This window comes from Pelmatolapia mariae, linkage group LG23 (genome assembly GCF_036321145.2).
Source record: "Pelmatolapia mariae isolate MD_Pm_ZW linkage group LG23, Pm_UMD_F_2, whole genome shotgun sequence".
Classification (NCBI taxonomy): domain Eukaryota; kingdom Metazoa; phylum Chordata; class Actinopteri; order Cichliformes; family Cichlidae; genus Pelmatolapia; species Pelmatolapia mariae.
In genome coordinates, this window is record NC_086246.1 from 43,332,905 (window position 1) to 43,350,973 (window position 18,069).

The window sequence follows — 18,069 nt, forward strand, 5'->3', positions numbered from 1 at the left end:
CTCAGGACCACAGAAATGTTGTTTCTCAGTTTTATCAGAAAGAGATGCAAGCTGTGTGTTTTGTAAACCTCTGTGAAAGTCCAGGATAAATATAACTAAAAGAAGGAAATTACAGAAAAAACAAAAAGGTCGGCTGGGCCTATTAAACGTTTGTGCCCGGCGGTCTGTGACTGTTTTCAATGGTTTTCCAATTCTTCTCTTCAGTTGTTCTGATTTCCTGTTGGGTCCTCCCCTGCTTGATATTAGTCCCCCCTTCCCCGATCGAAAATATCTGGAAACGCCCTTGCGTTAATAGTTACTGTTTGGGCTAAATAACTGTGTCGACACCACCCCTCCGCTTTCAGAAAGGACAGCGCCGGTGCACAAAACACGCAGCTCCAAATACTTCCCCTAGACTCTTACTTCCATGGTGACGAATCCAAACCGGAGACCATCGGCGCTCTTTTCAAACCACTTTACCGCGGAAACGTGTCAACTCAGAAATGAAGATTGTCTAACGCTACCAGAAAACATATATGACACGTTATAATGTGGCTCGTGCAAGTCATTGGTCAAAGGAAATGGAAAGTTACTGTCGGTGATGTAGAATTACGCTGGACGAGCTAACGTTAGCCGCTAGGAAAGCACTTCCAGGGTAAGACAAGCTGGAATCGTTCTGGGATTTAACGCTAGCTCGTTAGTTGTCAAGCGTTGCTAACTAACAGGCTACTGCAGGCGACAAAACGACAACAAAAAGTTACCTCAGTGTTAATAAACGCATAAGGCTAATGTCTCTGATGAGCTAACATGCTTAACGTTAAACTTGCTGCTTAACGTTAGCAAACATTAAAAAGACTTGCTAACTTCTTTTAGCCATTCTATAAACTCAACACAGGCCTTATAGTCAATTATGAATAATAAACATTTTAGTAAATATCTTATGAACTTGTTTTCTTGGCTGTTCTTGCCACAGGCTAAATGTCAAAGTTGGAGTGGTCTAACTTGATTTGATACTTTATTTGGAGAGGAAACCTGGTTAAATGTGATCAGTGATAAATAAACCTGTCTTAACTCAGATGTGTTACAGCAAAATGTCTGCTCATGTTAAAATCATCTGGCACATTCAAAAAATGTATTAGGTTAAGTTACTTATTGTTTAACGCAATAATGTTACCTCCAGAGTAGCTGGCAAACTAGAAGACAGTGATTGTATTTTTATGTTTAGCAGGAAAATTCTAAAATATTAACTTATGGATTTTTTTTCATAGGTAGGTAATGTAAGTTCCATGCAGATCAATTGTGCTTGCATATGTAATCATCCTGAAGGGCCCGTTTTCAAGCACAAAAGTGTCTGGAACTTGAAATTCCTAAACACATTTTGGGAATAAACATGACCCATTCTATGAAAATGCTTCTTTGATGAGTAACATTAAAGCTATTGGAGGGGCAAACGCGTTTTAAATCTTTTGGGGCCTGTGTCCCCTGCGTATCCCCTGAAATTTACATTCATTTTTAGAACAGCAACAAACAGATGTGAGACAATACTGACATCCTTTTAACGTCATCTTATTTGTGATTAGGCTGATAGCAGTCACCAAGGTCAATATCGGCTCCCAACCATGACCAGCAATGCAGAAAGGAAGTTTGTTAATTTGCGAAAACGTCTGGACCAGCTGGGCTACCGGCAACCGCTGGGAATCGAGTCACTGCCACTTGTGGAGAAACTCTTCAGGTGTGAAACCTCTGAACCATGTGCACTGTGTGTGTTACCCTCATTCTCTTAATATCACCATGTGGTCCATTGTAGTTCAGCCATGTCTTTCTTTGTGTTACAGTGACTTGGTCCACACAACTGAAAGCCTGCGCAATGCCAAACTGTCAGCAGGGAAGTCTGAGAAAGAAAACCGAAACGTTGACTCTCTTCTGGAGCCATACAGGACAGAGAATGCCCGGTTGGTCAGGGAAAACAATGAGCTACATCTTGAGCTTCTAAAATTGAAGGAAGAGAAAGAGCGTGTCATTAGTGGTAATAACTGCGTTATAATAAGCAAGCACTGCCTCTTCAGCACAGTTTGAATCATTTTCCTCATATTCATCACCTGCATACACAACAGACAATATTTTTTTTCCTGTCTGGTTCCAGAACTCAAAACCTACATAAGAAAACTGGACCATGAGACGACTGATCTGAAGTTTTTAAATAACCAGTATGTGCACAAGGTTCGCTGCCTGGAGAAGGATAGCAAGGCTAAATCTGAACGCATTCAGCAGCTTCAGGAGAAGAACCTGCAAGCTGTTGTTCAGACACCAGGTACTGACAGGGGAGGGGTAAGGCCTAAACTCTTACATAGTGGACTTAAAATGATATTACATCTAGGTATATTTAATCTTGATCCCTCTCGTGCTTTTAACAGGTGGAAAAAAACGCAGTATTCCTTTCAGACGGCAGAGAATGCAGATTGACGAGCTAGTACCTCCGTCTTCGACATCAGCTTATCCTGTGCAGCAACCTGATGATCCATACATAGCTGATCTACTGCAGCTGGCAGATGGAAGGTTTGTTTTCTTTTGTGACTGAGAGTTGTTGTAGTTGCTTAATTAATTTGTTGATTATTAATGTTTGTATCTGCATTTATTCTGTCTGACTCGCTCCAATTTTTGTGTAGAATTCAGGAGCTGCAGGAAGGTGTTGTCAAATTGAAACTAGACCTTGAAAATGCTCAAGAAGTTGCAAAACATTTAAATACTCGGGTACGTTAAGTGGGTGCTTATTACGTTGTGAATATTTTAAGTTGTCATAGAGGTAATCAGCTCTATTTTTTAAAATGCACTTCTGTTAGGTGGAGGAGAGGGACAAAGAGATTGACCGCCTGAATGGCGCACTTCATGGCGGCCGACCTCATGACATAATTTCTCTTGAGGCTCAGAACATCAGCAACGAAAAACTAATCGCCCATCTTAACCTGCAGGCAAGCTCTACAGTCACAGCATAAAAGTGGAGTAAAGAAATTTGGTTTGAATGGTTGCTGGTAGTTTAGTACAATCTCTTAATATGTTTGTGTGCAGATTGATTACTTACAGGAGACGAACAGGACGCTGGAGCAGAAAATAGACGGACTGCAGCAGAAAAAAAAGGACGCCTCCACCGAAGTAGCCAATCTGTCTTTAAAGAACCTGGAACTGTGTGAAGAGCTGACGCACATCGACGACCTCGCAAAGCGAATGGAGATGGACAAAGAGCGCGTGCTGGAAACTGCTGACATGGAGCTACAAGAAACTAAAGTAAGCAATGTGATGATCCTGGAGTTCTTGGCTTAAAAGCACTCAGTGTAATTCATCCATTAAGAATGGACTTCAAAAAACAAACTGTTTTCTCAACAGAAAGAAATTCAAAGGCAGCAGAAAATGATCGAAGATCTGGAGGCTATTATCACAAAGACAAGAAGGGTAAGTAGTAGTATACACTGTTCTAACTCTAAATTTCCTACATTACAGTATAATATACCTTTTGCTTAAACTGCTATTACTTATTTACTTCAGGAGCAATCTGAAAGTGACTTTGAAAAAGATCGTCTAAGAGATCAGCTGGTGGAGCTCAAAGAGCAGAATGAGAAGATGGAGGGACTCGTGAATTTCTTGGAGGATGAGAAAAACAGGCTTCAGGACAAAGTAGAGAAAATGATGGCAGCTGGTGAGCAGCAGTGGAAATACCTCAGTAGCTATATATGCATTGCAGTGTTTATATACGCACTTGATGTTATATCCTAGACAAAGAGCTGGTGCTGGAGTTGGAGGCCATGCGTACTAAATATGGCGTTTGTGGAAGGGAACGCTCTCCATCTCGTCTCGATGCATTTGTCAAGAGTCTAGAGGAGGAGAGGGATTACTATCGCAAAGAATCTGAGCGTTACAAAAGAGCCAGAGGAGCTGGCGGTGTTGACATAAGCCCTAGCCATAGCCCAAGTAGGGGCAGGAGTCCTGGGTCCAAAGTAGTCAGGGTAAGAGTCAATAAAAAAGAAACTGGCAAATTTCTAATTGAGGTAGTTTCATGTTAAACTGATACTAAAGAACAATGACTTCAAATTTTCAGGGAGGTGCTGCAGAAGCGGAGCTGCTTCGTGTAATTCAGGAAAGAGATGAGCTGAAGGTTGCTCTCTTGGATTTTGAGAAGCACATGGAGGACATTCAAAATAATATGAAGGCCCTGAGCAATGAGAGGGATCATTTCAAAACCCTCTTTAAACAAGTACGTTTTAGATGCTTTACATTTGCACCAATAACACATTTGAATAAATCTTTTTGTTTTTACATGATATGATTCTGTTTCATTCAGACTCAGGATGAGCTGAAGCTGACCCGCAGAGTAGATACGTCGAGTAATGTTGTGAAACTACAGGAGGAGATCAAACGAGCAGAAGCAAAGCTCGAGCAGATGACGACTGAAAGAGACACACTAATGGAGAGGTTAAAGGTCAGTGGAAGAATACAGCCTTTAAATCTGCACGTGATTCTGATGCGCCGTTACAGCTCTGCAGACACATGCTGTGCACATGTATCTGCAGGTTGCACAGACTTCAGCTCTAACAGACAGACAAGGGGAAGAGAGGAGGATTCTTAACCTGGAGAATGCTGTAAAGAGTGTGAGTCGGGATATTTCATTTAATAGGTTTAGATATTTGAACCTTCCAGCACTTGAATTCTCACTATCCTGTCATATTATGTAATGTTCATGTATATTTTTGGAGTGCAGCTGGAACGGGAGAGACTGGATCTCCAATCACAAGTATCCCTGCTAAAGGAGAGCAAGGAGGCTGCAGAGGAGGAGCTGAAGGTTCAGTCTGCTGCTATGGTGCACAATGCAGAGGAGGTCGCCCAGCAGAGGGCTGAGTCTAATGCTCTGAGGTTTGAATTGCTGGTTATATCAGCGGTGTTCACTTCCACTTCGGCATCTTTATAAAGTAACCGACTAATGGTGCCATATTTCAGTTCTGTAAAATGCTTTTAAATATTCTACCACAAATTTATCACATTATATATGTGGTGCAGTGGAACAGTTTCTCAACACTTAACAAAACAAAAAGTTACCCTATTTAAATTCGACCCTGGAGGATACAAATGTGTGTAAATTTGTGTCTAACCCTGTGAATATCTAATGTCTTAAAAAATATTCTCTTGGTGGCACTCCTGACCACTGGGGTTGGAGATTGCAGGGTTTTCTAAAGAAAACTGCCCATTAGTCACTGACTGGATCATAGCCAGATGCACAGCTTTCATCATCAGTGATGATTCTTAGCATTAAACTTCTAGTCCAAGTTTATGTTTGCTCTGTGTGCAAGTCTAACAATGCAGATGGTTTTCTATGAGTGGTCCAAACAGAACTTCTGGGAGCTGTGTTGGAAGCTGTCCTCGTGCACAAAGATATGACCTTGATTTATGATTTTTATAGGACGGAGTAGCAACGTTTTTGTTTTTTGTTTATTTTTAATCACACCAAATACAAAAAGTCCCCAAAATGTATTAAGCTCAAAAATAGAACATATTGGTTTCTTTAGATTTCCTCCTCTGAAACGTCATCATTCTTGATGCTGCACTAAGGGATTGTTATACTTGTCACCAGTTGTTGGAGAGCTGATGGGATTTTCCCTGCCTGTCTGTAGGCTGCTGCAGGAGCAGATGGAGAAGTCACTGTCTGATACTCAGCACAGGCTATCTGTGAAGATGAATGAGCTGCATGCTTCCCATGTGCAGATAGAAAAACTTGAGGAGAGAATAGGTGAATATGTTGAAACAGTCATTAGGCTTTTTTCTTTTTCCGTAAAGCTCTGTTTCCTGTTTGCTGAATTTTAGTTTGCCTTCCAGGGGAGCTGAGTCAGCAGAGTTCCAAGCACAAAGGGGAAGTAGCTGTTCTTCACAAGTCAATCTCTGCCCTGGATAAAGAAAAAGATGCTCTGCAGGATGAGGTGGATCAAAAGACTGAGCAACTGGTTGCTCTTCAGGAGGAACTATCCAACAAGGTAGTATTTATTAAAAAGGTTCAAGATTACAAACTTTTATGAAAGGATTGAATTTCATGTCTCACATGCCCATATGTGAAATCTTAAAGGTCAAATCTCACATCTGACCCTTAATGTCCAGTTTATGTGACGGGTGTGATCGCTGGATACTGTGCCAGCTGTCTCTGTGAAAATTGCTGTCAAATAATTAACTCTTTGAGGCTTGTAAGACAACCACTTCCATGACCACTTCCAAAAGAAAAATATTTCAAATAAAATCATGAGCCTCTTTGTGCTCTACAAGAGCACTTTTCAAAACCATGTGTGCAAATGAGAGCAACTACAAGAGAGGAGTTGAGATGCTGAGAGAAACACAAGCGTACTTGGACCTGGATGGAGAATTGTGCTTGGACGCTGTGTAAATCAACTGTGCCTAGTATGCGTACACCAGTTCAGTGTTTTGTGGCCCAGTCTTTTGGGTCAAAAGAAGAGTGGATCTAACTAAATAGTTCTGTCTTCTTTGTCCCTCCGGATAAACTTAATGGATTTATTATGGGAGTAGTGTGTCTGAAACTGAGACTGAATCCATGATAGAAACGTTGAGTGTGTCACACAAGAACCGGTTTATAACTGAAAGCTTTCTTTACATAACTAATGGAGAGATGTGTCCACTCTAGCTATTGTTTGCAACATATTATATGAACTAATCTGTGGCTCAAGAAACAAACCATGGATTTGTACAAAAAGGCGGCTTTGGATGATGAGTTATACTCATACAGTGGAATCACATGAGGAAGGAATAAATACAGTAACTAAATACACATGGGTTTTGTATTAAAATGCACTTTGCATTTGCATCTAAAACATGTTATTTAAAAAATTAATGAGGTAAACTCTTGATATTTACACAGGAAAAGACCCTTGAAGACGTGAGACTCACAGTCACAAACATGGACAGCTCGTTAGCGTGAGTACTGTGTTCTTGGGGTTCAATGTCGGTTTTATTTGAGTTTTTATTTTAATGAACCAATATTTTAAATTCTTTCAGTCAGCTTCAAGGAGCATTAAACAGTCGTGAGAGGGAGTTGAACAGCCTCAGGAGACAGCTGGATGCGTCTCAGGAGGAGCTGGCTGGACTCAGGAGAGAGAAGGAAATTACAATCCGAGAGAACAGGAGACTGCAAGATGACCTAGCCACAATGACCAGGGAGAACCAAGTAAATAAAAAAATCACAATTACTGTAAACAATGTTGAGTCTTCTGTGTCATGTACCAAAATAATAGAAGTGACACTAGCTACTTGCATCTTTTTTGTCCAGGCTGTACATGCAGAAATGGAAGAGTCTTTACATGAGAAGGATGAGCTCAAGTTGAGGCTCCATTCTTACATTTCTGAAGTGGCCAGAGTAGAGAAGCTGATTGCCAAAAAGGCAAGAACATATCCCTGTGCTCCTGTATTTTTTGTTTGCGGCTTTACACATATTATAATTACCTGGAAGCCCTTGTAGAAGCCTTCTTCTGACAGCTCTGTTGACCCACAGGAGCAAGAGAACAGGGATTTGTTGGAGCGGTTCAGGTTGTCCCACATTGAGATGGAGGAGCGGAACCAAAAGTTACAGCAGGCTGAAGGCCTCAGCAACTCAATCCGCCTGGAGCTGCTCTCTTCAGACACAGAACGCAGACACCTCCGAGATGCAGTCGGCCAACAGGAAAAGGAAATCCAACAGGTGAGATGTGGCACTGGAAAAAGATTACAGAGACATTTCTAGCTGCTATTCTGGGTAAACAAGTGAAATGAATGTTCATTTCAGTCTTTAAACAAATGTGTCTGAAATGCACCCTTTTTCACTTTTCTGTTTCTCCAAGCACATGCAGGCGATCCAGGCTTATGAGGCGCAAGTTTCCTCGTTGGTTCGTGGGATGTCCCGATTAGAGGAAGAGCTACACAAAGCACAGGAAGAGAAGGCTGCTCTCCTCGCAGATCTGGCTTCAGTTAGGGAGCTATGTGTCAAGCTAGACTCGAGCAAGGAACTCACTGCACGTCAGCTCACCTCCAGGAGCATGGACCTCGAGCGGGTGAGGCTTGCTGTGGTGCCGACTTATTTATTACCGTGTTTTTTCTGGTCTTGGCAGGAAACTGTTCACATCCTGTTCTCCTTTAAACTTAATTATGATATTTGCTTTTTGTTTTTAGGTTACAGGAGAACTGGAGGATGTCCGGTCAGAGGCGGAGATTCTCAAGAAGCAGTTAGCCAGCGAGCGGCTGACTGTGCGTAACCTCGAGACGCTGCTCTCCACAAATCGGCAAAAGGAGTTTCAAACACATCTGACAGCCAGCGAACGAGAGTCAGAGCTGAAAGTGCTACGAGACAGGCTCACCTTGGCTGACAGCAAAACGTAAATAAATCCAGTTCACTATACTTGTTAAAAGAAATCTCCTTCCTAAAGAAAAAGTTGGTAACTTGTGTGTCTGTGTGAAGTGCAGAGCATGCCAGGGAGGTGTCCCAGCTCCGCGGCAAAGTCTCTCAATTGCAGACAGAGATTGACGTTCTGAAAAGGCAGCTGACCACTGAGCGCTTTGAACGGTGAGCTACACGACTGTTTGTCTTTACAGTGATGCTTATAACAGCAGTTTCTCTTTTGGGATTAATAAAGTAACCTATCAGTCTATCTGTGGGCGTTATTGATGAATCTGACAGCAATTGTTTCTAGATTAATCAAAAAGAAATCAATATTTTCATTACATGAGATCGAAAATCTCAAAAGTGCCAAAAAAAAAAAAAATTTTTGCAGCTCTATCCATCCCATGAAACCACTTACTAATACAGAGCAGGTGATACCTGTGTGTTGCATTGAAAAAATTATGTCATTATTAATTTTTTTGGGTAATCACCTAATGTTAACTCTGAACCAAAAATGTTTGGTTATCAAAATTTCACCCTGAGCGCACCACATCTGTAAGGCTTGATGCAATATTCCATCATATCACTCAGCTACTGCAGCTTCATAACACGAGTAAATACAGCTGATGTAACAGCAGTCTTAAATAACATTCCACAAAAAAAGTAATTACATTGGGTTTTTTATTTTAGCTGTGAAAACTGGCCAGTCAAATACATTTGAAGGTGGATGAAACATTTAATTCTCCAAAACAACCTCACTCTTCATTTTTACCCCCCAGCCGTAAAAGACTGATGGGGTATTGTCATCACCCCATCAGGTCAGAGGTCAAGTTTTCTGAAAATCTTGTGAACATGATCATTTGAATTTTTCAAATTGATCCCATAGGCGCAGCAACTAGTAGGCTGAGGCGGAGCATTGGTGGCCGCCAGTATTTTTACACAATCATTATACGGTTTTGCTTGACCGGGTTTGGTGTAGCTACAAGGACGTGACCGCAGATACAAATATTCTGATGCTGTTTTGTTGCCTCCTCTCTCTCTCACCTCAGTGAAAGGGCAGTTCAGGAAATGCGCAGACAGGGTCTGTCGTTCTCAACCCTGCAAACCTCATCATCCCTCAGCGTCTCCAGCAGCTCTCACCACATCTCACCAGAACGCTCCATCCTCCGATCTCTTGATCACTCCACTGATAAATCAGCAGACAAGTAAGCCATAAACATAACAATTTGGGAAATAAGGTGAAAGACATTTAAAACCAATATGATTTTAAGTTGAGGCTGAAAATGTTGAGACTTGATTTATTGCCATTATTATGACTATTATCATGTGTTTAAAACCTCTCTTTCTCCCTTCTATTTTCAGGAGTGTGAGCTTCAAGGATTGATTGGAACAAAGATTAAATGAAGGCACTGATAAGTGAGTCAGAACCCACTAGGAGCTTGTGAGTGATGTCTTGACTTTGGACATAAAAAATGAAGGCCTCTGTAAGCCACAGTTTAACCTGTGGAGTACCTCAGTGAAACTTTATTGTTCCGTTCAACAAAAGGGCAACCAGGGCTGAAATAAATAACGTTTGTACTAAAGGTGAAGATTGTTCTAACATTTCTAACAATGTTTTTTGAATGTGTTACTTGCACTGTAGATTAAGTATTTTCTATTGATTTAAAAACAAAAGCTTCATAAAGAAGTCCCAAAAAAATGAATGTGATTCCCACCATCTTTAACCACATGTAGCAAGTGTTTATTTTGTGTGAAGTTAGGGTTTGTATTATGTATATTATTGTTTTTAACAATGCTTAAATTATTCATAAATAAAGTAATTAAAAACTGCAACAACGTACATCAGAAAAGGTAAACTTCAGTTTTATTACATGGTAAATAATCTCAGTTACATCAAAGAGGGAGAGGAGCTGGCAACGAGAGGCTGTGATTGAGCATTAAATAAGCTTGATATGAAACCCTCGACCATCCCAGAACATGGTGCGTGTTTTAGCCTGCTAAACCACTCAATGCCCACTAAAACCACTGAACAATTTTTTTCTAAGGTCTACAGTGTATAGAGAAACAAATAAAAACAGAGTTTGGTCTTACAACCATATTAATATTTCCATCGTTGTATACTGAGCAGATATAATTACTGTAACAGTTGACATAACGTATGGTTTGGTTGACCTTTTCTTTTGAATTTGATTTCAAGCTTTAGTGGTTCTGAAGTCAAGTCTTTCTCGTCCAATAATCAGCACTTTTAAAAGGCACGCAGACATCAAGTAAACCTGTGTAACAGCTCTGAAAATACAATTTGTTCCTTAAAAATAGTACAAACAGTTTTCTATAAAAAATAATACAACTATAAAGCATTGCTCATTTAATGCCGACAGTGTGCGGTGGTTGTGTTGGGGAGAGGGTACGTGAATAGAGAAAAGTCTAAAATGTACTTGGGCAGGAGTTCTCTCAGTAGCTTCTGTGGTAAGCTGCATAAATAATAGTGTGTTGTTTCCATGGTGACCGGCTTGTACCACGTTTGCCTCTCTGGAAAGTGAACATGAGGAGGCGCTCCAACACGCTGGAGCACAAACTCCGCGTCGCTTTCCAGGCGCTCGTAGGACCCAATAAAATCATAAGAAACAGCACAAGGTTGGCATAAGTTATATATGGGCATCCAGTGCTCATTCATGCGCTCCACGTCCTCGTCTAACAAGTAACGAACAAACTCTGCAAAAGTCACGTCATCTCCTGTTATTGCTGCATCCTTAGCGCGGCCCTTTCTGTAACGCTTTATGATCTCCACGCCGTACTTTTTCTGGTAGGACTCGATCTCGCCAAACTTGTTCCTGTACGCGGAAAGCAGGCGCTCCATGGGCTCTCGCACAAACATGAACTTGAAGTAATGCTTGAGGCGGTAGCGGATCTCTTCGGGCTTCAGAGAGGACAAGAAGACCAGGTCGCTGCGGTGGTCCATCTTGATGTTGACGTCCACGTTTTCCAGGGCTCCGTTTAGGACCTTCAGAACCCTCTTCCAGTTGGAGCAGGCCACTTTGGGGACGTAGCAGTAGAGGAAGCGGTACTCGTCGTTCACGAGGACATGCTGCAGCAGCGTCTTCCTCTGTAGGGGGCTCAGTGACCACACACTGTGGGGCATGTTCTTGTGACTGCACATGGTTTTGATGGTCCGGTTACGGATCTCCTGGAGGATCTAAAAATGAACAGAAATCAGTGACTTAAAGCTGTGTTCCATTAATTTTACACAGTAAGAACACTCACTGTGTTCATATACCACTTTGCATTTAATCATTAGTTATTATTTATCTCTGGCTCTCTTCCACTGTGAGTCTTTAGTCATGTCTCCCTCCCCTCACATCTGCCATGGCCACAGCCGGTCTTGGCAAGTTTCTTCCTGTTAAAAGGGAGTTTTTCCTTCCCACTGTTGCCAAGTGCTTGCTCATAGAGTATCATCTGATCTCGTTTTCTCTGTATTATTGTCTGGTCTTTGCCTAACAATCCTAACAATACAAAGAGCCTTGAGGCAATTGTTGTGATTTGGCTCTCTATAAATAAAACTGAATTTAATTGAACAAGCATCAAATAAAAAAAAAATACTGAAACATTTGTCACTGAGGTTCAGGATATCTCAGTCCTTCTGTTTTCCTCGTATTGTGTTCGCAATAAACCTGAAGTTGGGTATGGCAAATACATGTTTGCACAAGTAGAAAATACTTTGCCAAGCCAGCCTGAAGAAATTTTGACAGTGTCTATTAGCTGATAGACTGGATTTCACTTGCGACTCTAACAACCAATATAAACAGGGAAACCTTAATGGTGCTGTTTGAGGACAGCTGGACCATTTAAATCTTTTTATATAGGTATTTGACTCTCGCTGTTTCTTGTATGTCTCCTCCTCCCATTCATGGTTACATGTCAGTATTTGTGGGTTTCCAAAGCACTTCAGCAACTGTACAATTGCAAATAAAGGCTCGTATATGGTGTGAACCCCCTTTAAGAGGCCTCCAGTGGTGTGAAAGTGCCACACTTTTAACTGGGTACATTTTTTGCAGAAAAATGTCACGATTTAATCTTTCGTTACAGACTCTGGCCACTTTATACATTTTATAGATGGATGTGACTGATGAATTTCCTAAGTTGTTATTATAGTTAATTTTTACTTTATTTAATTACAATTTTTAATTTGAAGTCCCATTAGTTTCCAGTTTTAGTTTCTTTAAAATAATATGGACGTATTTGTCAAAGGCCAATTTTTTTAAAGAATATACACAGTGCTTTAGACTGTGTGGACTTCCTGAGTGTCAGTAAATATCTGCACCAAAATCTCATGAGGCAGATAATGACAAGGTCATTTCCTGTGTATTTTTCCATTTCAGTTCACTTTTGAGTGCTTAATATGATTTCTGTTTTGAGTTAAATTATTTATCCCAAAAGTTCGCTGTGTTAAAGCAGATAAAGTATGGAAAAACATCTCAGAAGGAAATGGCTCAGAAATGTAGAATATTACACTTCACGGGAAAATCTCAATAAGTTGCAATGTAATATGACAGTAAGGAGCTTTAAAGTTAACGTGAATGCCGGTATAAAGGTCGTAAACACTTTGTGCATCTGTCCCTGTGACAGGGGAGCTGAAACGTTTTCAGAGCATGTCCAGTGAGTGTTACCGAGGGGTGGTCGTGTATTATTCACAGCCATTCATCAACTCCTTTTATTTCTAATTTTAGTTTAGTTTTAGTTCAGTAAAGATGTTTAAATATTGTTAACTGCAGTAATGTGGACAGGGGCGTAATTTCCAGGGGGGGGTTATGATCCCCCCCCCCACCCCCCCACCCCCAATAATCAGACCCAACCAATATACCCCTATTAATAAATAGGCTGTTTATTTTCTTTACTCATTTCAGTTATTACCAGAAAAATAGTTGCATGTCTAATCATTTGGGAATTTACCCAGATTTATTTCTTTATTTAGACAGCGATCTTGCCCCCCCCCCCCCCCCCCCCCCCCCCCCCCCCCCAATGTTCAGCACAAAGTTACGCCCATGAATGTGGAGTGAAACTACATTTGATCAGGGGTATCATAATGTCAAAGTTGGCTGCAGGGATTCAAAGATGGTGTTTAAATCGAGCGTTCACGGAAACCAACCAAAAATCTACCTTTCAACCATTTCACTGAGGAAACTGTTCTAAGGCTCTTAAGGCTCCGGCTTATGACCGATCAGCAACTATTACGAAATGCTAAAATACTCAGACGAGCTAAATCTTCATGTGGGGTTACATTCCTCTACCTGGGACTCCAGGTCCGCCGCGTCTGGGCTGCGTCCCCCCGCCTGCCCCCGGTGGAAGTCTAGTCGCCTGCCGTTACTGCGGGGTGAAGGCGTCTCCATGCCGTTCAGCATTCCCTTCTCTATCATGAGCAGCAGGCCTCCGGATGCTACGATGACCAAGAAGGTTAACAGCGACGGAAGCACGGCGGAGCTGCGGCGGCCAGAGCTCAACTTCATCGCTGACCTGAAGTTTATAACCGAACCGCTCCGCGCTCCTCCGCTCCTCTTCATGCCGTACTCTTGCCTCCGAGGGAGCATACTTTGTGTCCGGCTTGTCTGTTTGATGCCTACCAGGTTTTCTAAGTTGCTCTCTAACTACAGTAAAAACCCGTTTGATACCTACCACGTACCCATACTTAAGTTCAAAAGTGCACGAAAAGTGTTTTTGTGTTTTAATATGAGCACTTCCTGTTTTGACTGTCAGAATAAAACCCCCTCAACCAGGGGTAAACCGGAGTCTCATTTTTTGCTAAAAAAAAAAAAAAAAAGCCCTCAAAATTGCCTAACAAACCACAGAAGGTTTTATTTATTGTTAATTTCTAACCTAATTTATTGAGGATATACTTACAACATAGATGGTAAACTGCTTGAGATTTCATAAGAGCAATTTTTGGTAGGCTTGATTACTGTAACAGCATCTTTACAGGTCTACCTAAAAAATCAGTCAGACAACTACAGCTCATTCAGAAACCTGCTGCTCGAGTCCTCACTAAGACCAAAAAAGTGGACCACATCAGTCCAGCTCTGAGGTCTTTACACTGGCTGCCTGTCCGTCAGAGGATAGACTTTAAAGTTCTGATGCTGGTCTATAAAGCTCTGAATGGTTTAGGACCAAAATACATCAGTGACCTCCTGACCCAGTATGAACCTTCCAGATCCCTCAGGTCATCTGGATCCAGTTTTTTATCAGTTCCCAGAGTCAGAACCAGACATGGAGAAGCTGCATTCAGCTTTTATGCTCCATATATCTGGAACAAACTCCCAGAAAGCCTCAGATCAGCTGAAACACTCAGTTTATTTAAATCCAGGTTGAAGACTCACCTATTCTCAGCTGCATTCGAATAAAGCACCAAATCCACACTTTTAAGCTTAAATTTCAAAACTTACATTTTAACTACTGATTTTATCTACTGTTCTGATTTTATCTACTGTTTTTTAATCAATTTTAAATCATGCTTTTTATTGGTTTTTGTTTATTAATGTCTCTGTAAAGCACTTTGAATCACCTTGTTGTTGAATTGTGCTATATAAATAAACTTGCCTTGTCTTGATGATTTAAATTTTCCAGTCTTCGTCTGCATCATCTCTGAATACATGTGCATTACAAGTTACAGATCATAGGAGAAAGGCACAAAACCTTGTGTAGTTTTTTTCCCCATGTAGAATTTCTGTAGTAAAACAAAAAATGTATTTTTTTTTATTTATGATGCATACTAGATTGTTTGAAAAATAAATGTAATAATTTCTGTAAAGTGCTTTTGCTCGCTGGTTTTCAACTGCGCAAACTGATCAAGCTAACTAGAATATAGAGTTTCAAAATAAAATCCTTACTGCTATGTTTTAAAGAGGGGGGGGGGGGAACCAAAGTATCCCTATGCATGCTGGTGTATGTAGTCCAGTTAGCATTTTCTGATTTTTATCTCAGCATTCAAACATTGCTTGGTAGATCCTCACCTAATCTATGGTCCTTAGACTGAAAACATTTATATAATATGAATCAGCTGTGAACACAAACTGTTTATATTTCAAAACTATACATCCTGCTAGGCACTCATTACAAAGCCTAAAATGTACAGCATTCCTTGTTTTTATCCACCCTTTCAATACAGCTGCACCTTACTGCTCCACAAAACTGTCTGGCCCAAAGCTGGAATCATTGATACCACTGTATATAAGAGAGACTACAGCTAGAAATTCACCAGTGACTGGCAGGAGATGCAGCTGCAGATTCAGCCAAACATTGTGTTCTCACTTAAACTGCTCCAGCTTCTGCTACCGAAGCCTGCGAAACTTTCCGGTCTCATTTGTCAAAATTTGGGCTGGTTCTCAAAAGGCAGTGAGGCAGAGCTGGAAGCTTGTCGGCACTATCAGCTTGTTGGTGGAAGAGATGCTGAATTAAATGCTGAATTAAAATTTTTGGAGAAATGAACTGATAAGGTCTCCTCCACCCAGCCATCCACTTAATGGAGGTACTGGATACTCTTTTTTTGGTACGTTATGGGTCAATGCAATCAATGCACTCATCCACCACTAAATCCCGGATACAAATACACCTGAACCTTTGGACGGCTAATTAGCCCCTATCTTTTCCTGGCAATGAAACTCTTTACTGCATCACCCTCAGCACTCAATGACTTTAGTGTCTAATAAATGGTTGATAAGACTCCAAGGCACTGTTTGTCACTCTTAACAGCTATAGAGATCTAGATTATATCAACTTAACCCTTCCTGCCCCTTGGAAGTCTCTGCACTGCATCTGGTAATAAAATAAAACTGAGAGGTTGCGGAATCATTTCACTAAAATGATTGCAGCATTGTTGATCTTCATTTCTGGCCCACCTCATTCAGTTGTAGTTGTTCATTTTTTAAAGATGGTTCAATACCATGGTTATGAGGTTGTTTTTTGTGATCTAAGCTACAGTTATGGTTAGGCAGTTTTTCTGTTTACACTCTGGCATGGTGATGGAGACTCAGAGACCTCATGTATTCCAACGTTCTCGCAAATGTCTCTAAACTGTACAGCCCAAGAGCTGCAGCCTATCCCAACTATCATAGGGCAAAAGTCTGGGGAGGTCACCACTCTGTCACATTCAACCATTCATGCTCACATTCATACCATAGTTAACCTAACCCAGGCACCCCCGCAATGATCCATGGAAACAGTATTTAAGATTAATTTTTTATGTCTAAAAATCTTTTTTCTTTGTTTATTTTAGCTGCTGACATTTTTTTTAAAACAGAGACTATAAACTAAATATTTACTTTTTTCCATGTGACTCAATAGCCCGGAAACTTTGGTTCAGTTTTATTTATTCATTAATAACACTAAATCACAACAGTTCCTCAGGGCACTCTATATTGTACAAGGTAGAGATCGTACAATGATTTCTGTACCGATATTTCCTCTGAGGCACTTATTGAAAATTTAGGTTTTAAAACTCATTAAAATCTTTCAAAATGAGCTAAAGTAAATTCGCTACGAGGTCAAAAGTTAAAAGAACAGCTGAGCACCTCGGAAAGAGTTCAACACACCGGCTGATAAAACACTGCCCCCTGGTGGTGAATTTCTTAGTTAAAATTTGCCAAAGTAGTTTATTTTTTGTGATCTTTGTACACTTGTGCATTTCCCTTTTCTATGGCAGTAACTTTCAAACTGCTGACACCTTTGCTGCTTTGCTGATTAGATTACAGATGTCTTTTCAAATCTTTTTTACTTAATTAATTTTTGAGAGACTCGCATGCCTTGCCTTTTGAAGATTGGAGACAAAACATGAGTCTTTCTCTTAATATGCTGGATGGGTGAACAGGGGGTGAATATATGTGCCCTCCTCCGGTTATCCTACACGCAGCCCACAGTGTGGTGTAAGCGGTCTGCTGTGTAACCTGTGATGCTTCAGGGTTGTATTGTCACTGGGCATCATACAAGAAAACCAGAGACTCAAGACATCCTTGCAAGATTTACACCTGCAGGAAGACCACCCTGCCCTCCCTTCCCTCCTCGGTGCTTTCACTTCCATTAAGTTCGTCATTCCTTTCATTACCACCCACAGGCACGAGCTTACGTTACAGTAACGTGCTCGCATCGTGACCGGAGCTCATATATGCGCTGTTACTCGCCTTTCTCTGGCAGCCACACCCTCCCATCTTCATCTCCATCTCTCACGCGTGCAGCTGTGACCGTCGGGCGGTGCGTGCGTCTCCGTGTCGGGCACCCGCAGCATCAGCAACACAAAAGGGTCGGAACTGCCGGAGCTGGGTTTACCTCAGCGCGGATCGGAAGGAGGGGATCGCGTTTCCGAGCAAAGGTGGTGGGATTTTTTATCCTTCTTCTCTTCCATGTCGGTTTGTGTTTATGGTTACTGACTTCTATTTTCACGACGCTATTGACCTTGTCATTGTAGACCACCCCTCATTTTACCCATTGACCTGCTCAGATCTTCTGCTCCATCCATCGCAGATCCGTGTGTGTTCGTCAGTGTATGTGTGTATGTGTGTGTGTTTGCTGTAAATGGGCTGGTACTTGCAATTTGATCCGGTTTGAAATGCGCAAACGCCGATGTCAACAGGCCAGGTTGTGCTCAATCGTTACTTTTTAAACCACAAAACAATCCTCATCAATTAAACGCCGTTTGGATGCTATCGGTGACAAAA

The 18,069-nt window shown here is 41.2% G+C and overlaps 3 protein-coding genes across 5 annotated transcripts in view; 2 read left to right on the forward strand and 1 right to left on the reverse strand.

Moving 5' to 3' along the window:
• The first annotated feature begins 390 nt into the window (after positions 1-390).
• On the forward strand, positions 391-10,120 carry cep135 (centrosomal protein 135). 3 transcript variants are annotated; one of them, XM_063467056.1, is made up of 26 exons: positions 391-634; positions 1,560-1,711; positions 1,815-2,005; positions 2,123-2,290; positions 2,394-2,535; positions 2,646-2,730; positions 2,820-2,948; positions 3,046-3,261; positions 3,361-3,426; positions 3,520-3,670; positions 3,748-3,977; positions 4,070-4,225; positions 4,313-4,450; positions 4,542-4,619; positions 4,730-4,881; positions 5,637-5,752; positions 5,839-5,993; positions 6,884-6,939; positions 7,021-7,189; positions 7,292-7,402; positions 7,514-7,699; positions 7,839-8,048; positions 8,167-8,369; positions 8,453-8,557; positions 9,424-9,579; positions 9,737-10,120. In XM_063467056.1, the coding sequence occupies exons 2-26, from the start codon at positions 1,599-1,601 to the stop codon at positions 9,756-9,758; spliced, it is 3,504 nt and encodes a 1,167-aa protein (XP_063323126.1). In that variant the 5' UTR covers positions 391-634; positions 1,560-1,598; the 3' UTR covers positions 9,759-10,120. The 3 variants fall into 3 exon arrangements, with proteins under 3 accessions (XP_063323126.1, XP_063323127.1, XP_063323128.1); XM_063467057.1 differs by having other exon boundaries at positions 7,848-8,048; XM_063467058.1 differs by lacking the exon at positions 9,737-10,120 and having other exon boundaries at positions 9,424-9,583.
• Positions 10,121-10,221: 101 nt separating this feature from the next.
• On the reverse strand, positions 10,222-14,266 carry chst14 (carbohydrate (N-acetylgalactosamine 4-0) sulfotransferase 14). Its single transcript, XM_063467059.1, has 2 exons — positions 13,660-14,266; positions 10,222-11,567 (listed from the first exon to the last, which is right to left on the reverse strand). Exons 1-2 carry the CDS (start codon positions 13,954-13,956, stop codon positions 10,740-10,742), a joined length of 1,125 nt encoding a protein of 374 aa, XP_063323129.1. The 5' UTR covers positions 13,957-14,266; the 3' UTR covers positions 10,222-10,739.
• A 3,261-nt stretch (positions 14,267-17,527) lies between these two features.
• cracd (capping protein inhibiting regulator of actin dynamics) overlaps positions 17,528-18,069 on the forward strand; it is a 28,866-nt gene continuing 28,324 nt past the window's right edge. The window contains exon 1 of the mRNA XM_063467895.1: positions 17,528-17,723. The gene's annotated coding sequence lies outside the window, so the exon portion shown is untranslated. The remainder of the gene's footprint in view (positions 17,724-18,069) is intronic.